We start from the raw sequence: 13,914 nt of genomic DNA, 5'->3' as shown, positions 1-13,914 counted from the left end.
CCCATTGATTAATGTTAACCGGTTAGATTCATTGTTATAGGGAAGAAATAGTTCTGCCAAATTGAACACCAACATTTTGTGGCTGAGGAGGACAAGAGGTCTTTCACCATTAAGGCTCGGCTGGACAACAGACAGTCCTTCACAGAGATGTTTTAATAAGGTCTCTTACCTTCTTTAAGTTGTGGCCAGAGGGATGTCTGAGTCCATCTGGGTCACGGCACCAAATGTTGTAGAAGATTAGATCCAAAGATGAAGGCAGAGACTTTTTAATTGAATAGAAAGATCTTTAATCAAGCAGCTGCAGGGGAGATGATTGTGATTTCACAGGGAAGAACCCCCTGAGTAAATGGTTCCATGTCCCTTATATAGTGGGAGGTGATAATACCATCAGATTGTTACAGTTATTTATACCAGCAACAGTTCCAGAACACAATGGCCTTGTGTTTAAGGTCCAGACACACCAGGACTCTATGAAAGGCATCACAGTCCAACACAGAACATGTCCCTTGAGAAGTTACAACAGTTCAACACAAATTCTGCCACCACACTAGCTTTCACTCACATGTGACATATACTTTCTTAGTTGCCAAAATAACAGAGCTTGTCTTTAATGTTTATAACCCTTAAACTTGTTTAATTATAACCATTATAACCCTTATTATAACCATTATAACCCTTATTATAACCATTTTAACCATGGCTTATAACACTTATTACTTACCCCTTATAACCATTATTACTTAACACTTATAACCCTTATAACTTAGGGAATGTGTACTCAATAGTTGTGGGAATTACCACTGGACAAAACTCATCATTTTTCATCACAGTCACAATCACACTCATCCTCCTCATCACATTCCTTTAACTCATCCGCTGTTCTTCTCGCCATCTTCATGCTCCTCTCTCTGCTCCCTTTCCCGCTCCTCTTTTGCCCCGCCCCACCCTCTAATACTCTCTCTCTGTTCCTCCCTGTCTCATCCTGTTCTACACTTTGAATAGCTTTTCTTGGGCAATAATATGGGAATACCTTGAAGTCCTTGTAGAAACTCGTCAATTCTTTTTCGAGTTCTCCCAAGGTATTTGAATTCACTGTTTCCCCCTTTACGTTCTTCCCCCAGTATGCTCCGGCCACCCACTGTCCCAGTTTGTTTTTACAGCAGTAGGCTGTCCACAGAAGATCCGGGATGTTCACTCGTTTGTTCAGTTTGTTGTTGCTGGGCACTGCTCCAGTCACCACATAGGCTTTCATCTGGTCTTCAGCTTCCTTACAGTTCTTCTCAAGATATTTTCTGAATCTGCCCTCCATTTGACTCCATCTGCCTCGGTTGAAGCCTCTTTCCTGTGGAACGGCGTTTGTCAGGGTGAAAGTGGACCTCATGGTATCATCATCAGCATACGAACATGGGAACAGGTGACCTCTGTCCAGATGCATACCCTTTATCTTTACCTTGTAGTCTGCGTTCGTAGCCTGGTGCTCGACTCTTAGACGTCTACCTGCCACCATCATGTCACGTGTGTAATGTTTATCTTCAAGCTGCAGAAACATCAGTCCGACATTAAAACTATTAGAAAAATTCATACATTTTTAAAAAATCACTATTTCACAATCCAGACTTAAGCTGAAAGTGGTTGCAACAAAGATACATATATACATGATATATACCAGTAATCAAATACACATGTTGAATGAATAGAGATTAGTCCTACCTGGGGCTCCATCATCCAGGACTGACTAGGTAACATAACTGTCTGTGACATATACCAGTAAACAAATACACATGTTATGTTATATGAAAAAACGTTAGTCCTACCTGGGGCTCGATCATCCAACGTTGACTTGGTCTGCAGTTTGTAGGAGGACCAGTGAAGGTGTAGGCTGAGAACACAGGGATCCTGTTGGTCGTGTCGTAGAGAGTTGCAAACCTGTAGATGTTTTTGTACTTCTGGCAAATCGGTTTGTAGCGGCCCTCGTTCTTGACTATCCCATCAACCAAAATACCTGGGAGATTTGGAGTTGTCCCCTCCAGGAAGAACTTCTCACAGTCTGGAACATCACTGAACTTCTCCACTACATGAGAGAGAGCAGGAGGAAGGAGAGAGAGAAGGAGGAGAGGAGAGAGATGATTCAATACCCCCATCATCACCTGAAGACTGTACACCACAGAGACAAAGATGAAGTTACAGAGACCAGTTGGTAGACTGGAGACTGTTGATCTGAGTCAGGACAGACTGCTTTAAATAGGTTTTTCAGAGACCAGTTGGTAGACTGGAGACTGCTGAGCTGAGTCAGGACAGACTGCTTTAAATAGTTATTTCAGAGACCAGTTGGTAGACTGGAGACTGCTGAGATGAGTCAGGACAGACTGCTATAAATAGGTTTTCAGAGACTCCTCCTTCATGTGTCAAGACAGAAAGGGTTGATTTGCATAAACCCCTCTGTATGTTTCCATGGAAACTGCTGTAACAAATAACATGTGACTCACTTACTGTAGTTTCTAACACGTATGGACCCAGAACTTAATCACACAAGATTATAGTTCTGGGTTAACGAGATTAGACTGCTCTAAATAGTGACTGCATCCACACTTTGGTTCTGGTAGAAAAACGTTTTAGGATAAAAACATGACTTTACTCAGCATAGAGTCTGTCAGAAGATACACATCACACAATTACAACAGTGGGACTGTTCTGGAATTACGGTTGCTGAGATCACATTCATTAATATCCCACAAGGCTTAGCCTCTCTGAATCAGCAAATAAAAGAAGTAAACTTGCATTTCCCTTGACCAGCAAGTCAACTTATTTAGTATGATGTCTCAAAGGCCTCACATACATTACAGATATGATTACAACTGAATGAAACGGAGGAAGATGTGTCCAACTGAATGAAACGGAGGAAGATGTGTCCAACTGAATGAAACGGAGGAAGATGTGTCCAACTGAATGAAACGGAGGAAGATGTGTCCAACTGAATGAAACGGAGGAAGATGTGTCCAACTGAATGAAACGGAGGAAGATGTGTCCAACTGAATGAAACGGAGGAAGATGTGTCCAACTGAATGAAACGGAGGAAGATGTGTCCAACTGAATGAAACGGAGGAAGATGTGTCCAACTGAATGAAACGGAGGAAGATGTGTCCAACTGAATGAAACGGAGGAAGATGTGTCCAACTGAATGAAACGGCGGAAGATGTGTCCAACTGAATGAAACGGCGGAAGATGTGTCCAACTGAATGAAACGGAGGAAGATGTGTCCAACTGAATGAAACGGAGGAAGATGTGTCCAACTGAATGAAACGGAGGAAGATGTGTCCAACTGAATGAAACGGAGGAAGATGTGTCCAACTGAATGAAACGGAGGAAGATGTGTCCAACTGAATGAAACGGAGGAAGCTATCAAATGTCAATCACATTTCCACCTCTGATTTGGCCTCTAACACATTTAATGGAAACCAGAAGATGGCAATAATGGATGTTTCATTTATTGGTGTTTATGTTGGTGTAGGTTTGGTTTCTGAGCTGTAATTATTAGGAATCATTAGGTATAATGGAGGCATGAGGGGAGCCATAATGAAGCTTGGGAGGGGCTGAATGCAGGGAAACATGGTCACATGAGGCAGTACTGATAAGGGGAGGAACCGTTTAAGGCTCATATCACTCAGATCCCTGCCTAGAAATAATGATGTAATGTGTAGTGATGAGGAGGAGACTCCACCCAGAATGGGGTATACAGTTGTGGCCAAAAGTCTTGAGAATGACACAAATATTAATTGTCACAAAGTCTGCTGCCTCAGCTTGTATGATGGCAATTTGCATATACTCCAGAATGTTATGAAGAGTGATCAGATGAATTGCAATTATTTGCAAAGTCCCTCTTTGCCATGCAAACGAACTGATTCCTCCAAAAACATTTCCACTGCATTTCAGCCCTGCCACAAAAGGACCAGCTGACATCATGTCAGTGATTCTCTCATTAACATAGGTGTGAGTGTTGACGAGGACAAGGCTGGAGATCACTCTGTCATGCTGATTGAGTTTGAATAACAGACGAAGATTCAAAAGGAGGGTGGTGCTTGGAATCATTGTTCTTCCTCTGTCAACCATGGTTACCTGCAAGGAAACACGTGCCGTCATCATTGCTTTGCACAAAAAGGGCTTCACAGGCAAGGATATTGTCACGCCCTGACCATAGTTTGCTTTGTATGTTTCTATGTTTTGTTTGGTCATGGTGTGATCTGAGTGGGCATTCTATGTTGTATGTCTAGTTTGTCTGTTTCTGTGTTTGGCCTGATATGGTTCTCAATCAGAGGCAGGTGTTAGTCGTTGTCTCTGATTGGGAACCATATTTAGGTAGCCTGTTTTGTATTGTGGGTTGTGGGTGATTGTTCCTGTTTCTGTGTCTTTGTGTATGTCACCATACTGGACTGTTGCGTTTTCGTTCGCTTGTCCGTTTATTGTTTTGTATGGTTATTCAGTGTTATTCGTTAATAAAAGTAACCATGTATTCATATCACGCTGCGCATTGGTCCTCCGATCCTTCTTACTACTCATCCTCAGATGAGGTGGACGACGGACGTGACAGATATTGCTGCCAGTAAGATTGCACCTAAATCAACCATTTATCGGATCATCAAGAACTTCAAGGAGAGCGGTTCAATTGTTGTGAAGAAGGCTTCAGGGCGCCCAAGAAAGTCCAGCAAGCGCCAGGACCATCTTCTAAAGTTGATTCAGCTGCGGGATCGGGGCACCACCAGTACAGAGCTTGCTCAGGAATGGCAGCAGGCAGGTGTGAGTGCATCTGCACGCGCAGTGAAGCGAAGACTTTTGGAGGATGGCCTGGTGTCAAGAAGTGCAGCAAAGAAGCCACTTCTCTCCTGGAAAAACATCGGGTAAAGACTGATATTCTGCAAAAGGTACAGGGATTGGACTGCTGAGGACTGAGGTAAAGTAATTTTCTCTGATGAATCCCCTTTCCGATTGTTTGGGGCATCCGGACAAAAGCTTGTCCGGAGAAGACAAGGTGAGCGCTACCATCAGTCCTGTGTCATGCCAACAGTAAAGCATCCTGAGACCATTCATGTGTGGGGTTGCTTCTCAGCCAAGGGAGTGGGCTCACTCACAATTTTGCCTAAGAACACAGCCATGAATAAAGAATGGTACCAACACATCCTCCGATAGCAACTTCTCCCAACCATCCAGGAACAGTTTGGTGATGAACAATGCCTTTTCCAGCATGATGGAGCACCTTGCCATAAGGCAAAAGTGATAACTAAGTGGCTCGGGGAACAAAACATCGATATTTTGGGTCCATGGCCAGGAAACTCCCCAGACCTTAATCCCACTAAGAATTTGTGGTCAATCCTCAAGAGGCGGGTGGACAAATAAAACCCCACAAATTCTGACAAACTCCAAGCATTGATTATCCAAGAATGAGCTGCCATCAGTCAGGATGTGGCCCAGAAGTTAATTTACAGCATGTCAGGGCAGATTGCAGAGGTCTTGAGAAAAAGGGTCAACGCTGCAAATATTGTCTCTTTGCATCAACTTCATGTAATTGTCAATAAAAGCCTGACACTTATGAAATGCTTGTAATTATTCTTCAGTATTCAAAAATATCTAAAGAGACTGAAGCAGCAAACCTTGTGGAAATTAATATTTGTGTCATTCCCAAAACATTTGGCCAAGACTGTATACTACCCCAGGGGAAACCATGTCTGTGTCTAATGCAGCTGGTTTGACCCTCTGGGAAGAATAAACTTGGTTTGGTTCAAGTTCTCACTCTAGTAATAGAACCTAACAGCATATTCTGTGGTCTGACCACTGCTGAGTTTATTTCCAGTAACTGAAGTAGTTCACAGTAAGAGTTGACACAAGGCTGTGTATGTAGTGTTAGAAAATGTGGTTCCTAACAACACTGTGGTCAGAGCAGCACTGGACTGATTAACACCTCAGACTCAGCAGCTGTAGATTCTTCAGTTGAGGCCTTTTCTCAGTAAGAGTAGAGGAGACTGGGGAACAAACTAACACTTTTAGACTTTAGTTTATTAGGAAAATATTATTTAAGTTAGATTAATAATATTTTTATACAAACAACATATCTCAGCTACCATTACACACTAAGTATGTTCCTAGGAAGTACCAGTCATTTACAATTCAACCAAGTGGTGGGAATTAAATGTTACAATTGACCCAGTAGGTGAATGTTCCACAGGTCAATAATTTAACAAAAAGAGAAGCAGCAAGTATATTTACTTCAGGGCCTCAAAACCCTTTTTCTTCTTCAATAAAACTAAAAGTCATCAATGGATTTAAACAAAACCTCTTGGTCATGTAGAGACACTAACCAACCATTATCACATTGAATAAGAGCTTTCTACCTGGTTTCTAATTGGACTTATTAACTGTTACAACTGACCCTGTGTTACTTTGTTCCCCAGTCTACCTTACCTTCATGGATAATATTTAAAATGACTGCTTCACTTCAGTAAAACATTTCTAACTTCTTCAATCACCATAAAAATGTTAAACAGCTGAAGCAGGTCACACAATTTTACTTAATTACTATTTACTTCATGTAAAATGACCTTTGTAGTTGTGATTTAAAGGTGTGGACGTTTATTTGCTAACTGTTTACATGTAGTGTTGCCTTGAATGTTGGCTTGTATGACGTATGATATACTATGAATCAGTTTCATATTTCATGAAACTACAGGAATCCTTTGTTTCAGGGAAACATTAAATTTGTTCAACATGCGTGTGGGGAGGAGTTCCCCTTTCTGTCCAATGAGGTCATTTCTGGACAATATTTCAGCAAGTAAAATGATGGTTCTACTTTAGAATGTGGAACACACAGCCAATAGGGAGGTTTGATTGTTACACATGATAAATAGTCACACCTGTTCCACATACAGAGGAGTTTATCCAACCCTCCTTGTCCAGTCTTGACCACTAATTATACCAGACAGGATTCATCTTCATACAGAGGAGTTTATCCAACCCTCCTTGTCCAGTCTTGACCACTAATTATACCAGACAGGACTCATCTTCATACAGAGGAGTTTATCCAACCCTCCTTGTCCAGTCTTGACCACTAATTATACCAGACAGGACTCATTTTCATACAGAGGAGTTTATCCAACCCTCCTTGTCCAGTCTTGACAACTGAATGAAACGGAGGAAGCAATCAAATTTCAATCAAGTTTCCACCTCTGATTTGGCCTCTAACACATTTAATGGAAACCAGAATATGGCAATAATGGATGTTTCATTTATTGGTGTTTATGTTGGTGTATTCTGTGGTCTGACCACTGCTGAGTTTATTTCCAGTAACTAAAGTAGGTCACAGTAAGAGTTGACACAAGGCTGTGTATGTAGAGTTAGAACATGTGGTTCCTAACAACACTGTGGTCAGAGCAGCACTGGACTGGTTAACACCTCAGACTCAGCAGCTGTAGATTCTTCAGTTGAGGCCTTTTCTCAGTAAGAGTAGAGGAGACTGGGGAACAAACTAACACTTTAGACTTTAGTTTATTATGAAAATATTATTTAAGTTTGTATAAAAATATTATTAATCTAACATCATATCTCAGCTACCATTACACACTAAGTATGTTCCTAGGACGTACCAGTCATTTACAATTCAACCGAGTGGCGGATATTAAATGTTACAATTGACCCAGTAGGTGAATGTTCCACAGGTCAATAATTTAAAAAAAAGAGAAGCAGCAAGTATATTTACTTCAGGGACTCAAAACCCTTTTTCTTCTTCAATAAAACTAAAAGTCATCAATGGATTTAAACAAAACCTCTTGGGAATGTTGAGAAACTAAACAAGCAGGACCAGTGTTGCTATTGAACGTTGGCTTGTATGATGTATGATATACTATGAATCAATTTCTTATTTCATGAAACTACAGGAATCCTTTGTTTCAGGGAAACATTATATTTGTTCAACATGTGTGTGGGGAGGAGTTCCCCTTTCTGTCCAATGAGGTCATTTCTGGACAATATTTCAGCAAGTAAAATGATGGTTCTACTTTAGAATGTGGAACACACAGCCAATAGGGAGGTTTGATTGTTACACATGATAAATAGTCACACCTGTTCCACATACAGAGGAGTTTATCCAACCCTCCTTGTCCTGTCTTGACCACTAATTACACCAGACAGGACTCATCTTCATACAGAGGAGTTTATCCAACCCTCCTTGTCCAGTCTTGACCACTAATTATACCAGACAGGACTCATCTTCATACAGAGGAGTTTATCCAACCCTCCTTGTCCAGTCTTGACCACTATTATACCAGACAGGACTAACTCTAGGCCAGTTCCTCTGTTTACTTCAGACACATCTTCTTCCACATATCATCACAGAAAAGTTAATCAGTTAGATAATGTTTACCCAGTGGCATCCTGAGGCATTGATAGATCATGAGAGAAGAAAATATTAAATGACCATTTCTAAGCTGCTCATTTATTATGGAAAAACTCACCCCAGCACTTTCTGAGGCAGGAAGGACATCACCCTCTTCTGGTCTTCACCCCACCAGGGAAAGGACAGCGATGAACTGTGAGCTCTGTAGGAGGCTCCTGGTAAACAGCGTCTGGTAAATCCACTGCTGCTTCTTGTTGAGAGATGCCCGCCGGCTCTCTGGAATCACCAGCTGCATTTAAGGGAGAGAGAGAGAGAGGCAGGAAGGACATCACCCTCTTCTGGTCTTCACCCCACGGGGGCAAGTTCAGAAGCCTGGGGTGGATACAAGGGGGCCTGGGGTAGATCACCAGGGACAGGGGCCGAACGTGAGGCAGGAGGGAGCGCTGGAGGTACCTGTATGTCCAAGGGTTCATACCTAATACATACAGAGAATACATAAGTGACAGATACAGTACTAAGCATTCTCAGCACCATGAGAGCAGATCTACAGCATGAAAGGTACGTGACAGATACTAGATTTAGTTGTGTAACTAAAGGACAAAGAATGCATAGGCCTTTATGACAGATACAGGAAGGAGTGTCATAATGGAAGGGGTTTCATCTGTAAAAAGTCCACACTGCATTTATGGAAAGTTGTGTAGCATTCAATACATGGACAAATAGTAAGATTAACACAATGCATATCTTCCATTATTGTAAAGTATTCATGCTTGTAGAATGCCAAGGGAATTGAGTAGCCTACCTAACATTGCAATACATTGCAGAACCATATTCATGTGTAGATTGAAATGCAAGGCAAATATCCCGATTATCTCACCATTACACTAGATAGCATAATACATGTATTAGCTAATCCATGACTGATACATGTTGAATAAAACTGTTATACACTGGAACAGAAAATAAACTACTGTACAGTAGCATGCTAAAGTTACTGAACTGTAGCCTGCATCACGTAAACACTATTTCACAACTTCACAGACGTCTTACACCTTACAACAAAGCACGAATATAAGCAATAGTATGCATTAAAATAGCTACGATTGTAAAAATACTATTGAAAATGCAGACAAGTGGCCGCTGATTGTACCGGTAGTTACCGATACCAAACCAATGCTACGGGTATCATAGGTAGATGACTGCAGAGATAGAACTGTATAATGTTTTCAATTCACTTTTCCATTCTTCTTACAACTTCACAGATGTAGCAATAAGATTACAATCCATTTCATCCAACCTTATTAAAGATACTTCCTCTGTAACTCTCCTTGTGATTTAAACAATGATCCGATGAGGGGAAAGTGTCTTCTTCTTCGATGGAGTTTAACGGCGGTTGACATCCAATGTTAAGGTGCATTACCGCCACCAGCTGGACGAGGTATTCAATAAGAAACGTAAACAAAATATTCCCGATAAGAGGTAAAACGATATCATACAAAATAAAACACGTCAACTAAAAAAAACATCATACGTCTTCAATCCCAGTCCAGTCCAAAATACATCCCTACACCGGCTCAGGGGCCTGTGATGGGGCTACATTCACCGACAGGATTTCTGGCACCGAGGAAATCAGGAAGACCCCCAAAAACGTTCAGCTGCATTCACAATGATTCCAATGTTCTTAGACTTCTTCTCTGCTTGTGTTGTACAGTTTATAACTATTGTAATAAATTATACAAAGTCCACCATTTTAACATGTAGCATTTTACTATCCCTCGGTTGATGAAAAACCTTCACTGGTCCTGGAGGCTCTACTACCATTGTTCTTCCCCGCCATTCTTTCCTTCCCATTTTCACTCCTTACCCTTGACACCTCATTCTCCTTCAGCCTATCAGGGCACTCCAAGAGCCACATGTTCACCTCCACAGTTGCAGCATTTACCTTCATCTATTGGACAGTTTCTATACATCTTCCTACTTGTTGCGAGATTTTGCCAATAGATGGCGCTGCTGTTATGTGTATCTGAGTGTGATACTATATAGTACTAGTGAGCCAAGTTAGGCATGACTTACTACGCGCTGAATGGAGCTGTATACGTACTACAGAGTTATGCTGAAGTAAAGACTAACTAATCAACATTACCTTGCTCTTGTATAGAATAAACACCGTACAAAACAATACTAAACCATCTTTGGAATAACTGACAACTAAAAGAGGGCTTTCAATAATCACTATTTTTAGCTCAAATAATTTGCACCAATGTTGAATTGTCTCATATGGGAATCACTTGGCTACATTTACAAGCCATACGTACAAAACACCAAACTTTCAAATGCTTCATTACAGATATTTTATTCCTTCCATTGGGAAGAAGATTGATCATATTTAGGGAAAGCTAGTCAGTTGAAGGAATTCACCCCAAATGTGTCTTTCACATCAAACCCAACCCCTCTGAATCAGAGAGGTGGGGGGGACGGCCTTAATCAACATCCACGGCACCCAGGGAACAGTAACTGTTGTTGGGGGTTAAATGCCTTGCTCAAGGGCAGAACGGCAGATGTTTCCACCTTGCCTTCTCAGGGACTAGAACAAGCAACCTATCAGTTACTGTCACAACTTCTAACCTCTAGACTACCTACAGTATACAGGGGCAATATGCAGCTCAAACAATAACACATTGTCTCACCCCGTCACTGTTTGGGTTAACAGCTGAGGGATAAGGGCTGGAGAAATGTAAACACTCTCAAATTCATAGACAGAGCTTCTGATGCAATGACTGACAATCCATGATATCAAAATTATAGTTTTAACCATGTTTTGAGGGTATACAATGTTTGTTTACAACTAATACAGCTGTCTACTACAGCAGGTCAGGTCAGTAGTCTACTAAAGCAGGTCAGGTCAGTAGTCTACTAAAGCAGGTCAGGTCAGGAGTCTATTAAAGCAGGTCAGGTCAGTAGTCTACTAAAGCAGGTCAGGTCAGTAGTCTATTAAAGCAGGTCAGGTCAGTACAGTAGTCTACTAAAGCAGGTCAGTACTGTCGTGTCTTTGACTATGCCAGATTGATTGCTATGACATGCTATTCTATAAAATAATTTCTCCGGTATCAATATTACCTGATTGAACTAACCATGTAAATATTAATTAACTAGAGAGGGACACCACGAAAGAATATTTATAGAGCTGTTATCTTTCGAATAAACTCTTAAAGATTTTGTAATATTTTACTAAATAACAGTCACATTAATCGTCATTTTATTCAGTCTCATCTGAAGGTTGTAAGTCCTTGATTGTCTGCAAGAATCCTGGCTAACAAGTTGAATCAGCAATACAAAATTGGGTTTAATTATTTATTTACTAAATACCTAACTAATCACACAGAATCACACATATACAATTAAATCATAACTTGATCACAAATTACGTCATACAGAAAACGTCCCTAGCGGGCGGAATAGATATGACAGCTTGTTACACAAAGGGAAGGGGCGGGATTTTAGTGAAAGAGCGGGAGATTCGGAACAGGGCAAAAGCTGTGCTCTCGTAAATATAGTTTCTTATGCATTCTAAATACCGCCCATTTGACAAGGAAAATGCAATACATATTTACTCTGAGCTGCGCTTCAGTAGGTTGGTGGTAGATGGAAGACCGTATCGCCAACCCGAGTCCTCTGTCCTTTGGAGGATGTCTCTGGTCTCTGGTAGTCACGGGATACTTTGTAGTACCGTTGTGTGTGGAAGACGGGGTACTCGGACTGTTCTTCCTAACCTGCGTTTGTAGCAGCTGTTGCCAACTCAACGGCTAGGAGATATCACTTCTGTAGTGAACACGAGTTCAAAGTTCATACCATACACAATCAAAGTCCATGCTGATGTTGGCTTCATCTAAAGTGATTATCTGAACCATTCTGACACTGGATCGTCATCCTAGCATACCCGGAACAGGAAGTTACATTTTTGTCACTGGCTTTATATAGTGGAGGTAGAGGGGTGTGTCTGAAAAGTTTATAACCCACACCTCTTCACAGGGGCGGGCCACTGTGAGCAGAGGAAAACTTATGAAAGCACAGATCTCTTATTTGGAAGCTAAAATTACATTTCATCTCTTCACAAATAATCTCATATTCAAACATTTGAATTAAACAACAATTCCATGTGAATCCGATACCTCTGACGTTTAGACTTTCCACAGTAGAGTTTATGTCATTCTATCATTGATGAGAATGTGTCAGAGGGCAACCGAACTGACATCATATACCTTAAGTACCACCGCATATGTTCAGTTGGTCGGATTACCAGAATATAGTTCATTTCCCCCAACTTCTGATGTTACCCAGAATCTCTATGTTAACCCATGGGTTTCCTTATGTCACATCAGTTATAGTGGGGAGAGAGAAAAAGGGGGAAAGAGGTATTTATGACTGTCGTAAACCTACCCCCAACCCAACGTCATGACAGTACAGTAGTCTTCTAAAGCAGGTAAGTACAGTAGTCTACTAAAGCAGGTCAGTACAGTAGTCTTCTAAAGCAGGTCAGTACAGTAGTCTACTAAAGCAGGTCAGTACAGTAGTCTACTAAAGCAGGTCAGTACAGTAGTCTACTAAAGCAGGTCAGTAGTCTACTACAGCAGGTCAGGTCAGTAGTCTATTAAAGCAGGTCAGGTCAGTACAGTAGTCTACTAAAGCAGGTCAGGTCAGTAGTCTACTAAAGCAGGTCAGGTCAGTAGTCTACTAAAGCAGGTCAGTACAGTAGTCTACTAAAGCAGGTCAGTACAGTAGTCTTCTAAAGCAGGTAAGTACAGTAGTCTACTAAAGCAGGTCAGTACAGTAGTCTTCTAAAGCAGGTCAGTACAGTAGTCTACTAAAGCAGGTCAGTAGTCTTCTAAAGCAGGTCAGGTCAGTAGTCTACTAAAGCAGGTCAGGTCAGTAGTCTTCTAAAGCAGGTCAGGTCAGTAGTCTACTAAAGCAGGTCAGGTCAGTAGTCTACTAAAGCAGGTCAGGTCAGTAGTCTACTAAAGCAGGTCAGGTCAGTAGTCTACTAAAGCAGGTCAGGTCAGTATTCTACTGTGCTGATAGTTCAGAAAGTATTGTCATTAATAGTGAATGTTGATCACAGAGTGAATCTCAGGTCAGACTAAACCAGGTCCATTATTACCTGCTTGACCTGATGATGTCACAGGTTCCTGGTGGTTATGTCACTACATCATCATCACCAGCACAGAAACAAATACAACAGGTAGGTAATAACCTTTGACCCCAACAGAGACACAGTCATCATCATAGACACAATGATCACGTACATCCCGATCCTTGAGGAGAAGCGCTCTCGGAATATCACCTTTTGGACACTGATCTGGGGGGTTAGGGGTTAGTGGTAGGGTTAGTGGTAGGGTTAGGGGTTAGTGTTAGGGTTAGGGGGTAGTGGTAGGGAGTAGGGGTTAGTGGTAGGGAGTAGGGGTTAGTGATAGGGTTAGGGGGTAGTGGTAGGGTTAGGGGTTAGTGGTAGGGAGTTGGGGTTAGTGGTAGGGTTAGGGGGT

The 13,914-nt window shown here is 41.5% G+C and overlaps 1 protein-coding gene across 3 annotated transcripts; it reads right to left on the bottom strand.

Annotated features, from left to right (window-relative positions):
- Nucleotides 1–248: 248 nt before the first annotated feature.
- LOC139561380 (endonuclease domain-containing 1 protein-like) lies at nt 249–12,622 on the bottom strand. Of its 3 annotated transcripts, none has more exons than XM_071378426.1 (3): nt 11,989–12,622; nt 1,815–2,071; nt 249–1,537 (listed from the first exon to the last, which is right to left on the bottom strand). In XM_071378426.1, coding segments are annotated over exons 1-3 (981 nt in total). In that variant the 5' UTR covers nt 11,990–12,622; the 3' UTR covers nt 249–814. The 3 variants fall into 3 exon arrangements, with proteins under 3 accessions (XP_071234527.1, XP_071234528.1, XP_071234526.1); XM_071378427.1 differs by lacking the exon at nt 11,989–12,622 and having other exon boundaries at nt 249–1,342; nt 1,451–1,537; nt 1,815–2,241; XM_071378425.1 differs by lacking the exon at nt 11,989–12,622 and having other exon boundaries at nt 1,815–2,242.
- Nucleotides 12,623–13,914: the final 1,292 nt, after the last annotated feature.

Source organism: Salvelinus alpinus, chromosome 31 (genome assembly GCF_045679555.1).
Source record: "Salvelinus alpinus chromosome 31, SLU_Salpinus.1, whole genome shotgun sequence".
NCBI lineage: Eukaryota > Metazoa > Chordata > Actinopteri > Salmoniformes > Salmonidae > Salvelinus > Salvelinus alpinus.
The sequence above is the reverse complement of the archived record's forward strand: the minus strand, read 5'-3'. Positions and strand labels throughout refer to the sequence as shown.

Bases quoted from the DNA above. Each gene is read 5' to 3' on its own strand.
- LOC139561380 (XM_071378425.1), bottom strand. From the start codon at position 2,144: ATGATGGGGGTATTGAATCATCTCTCTCCTCTCCTCCTTCTCTCTCTC. The intron at 1,538-1,814 runs GTAGGACTAACG...ATGTTTCTGCAG, and splicing joins GTTGGATGATCGAGCCCCAG to CTTGAAGATAAACATTACAC.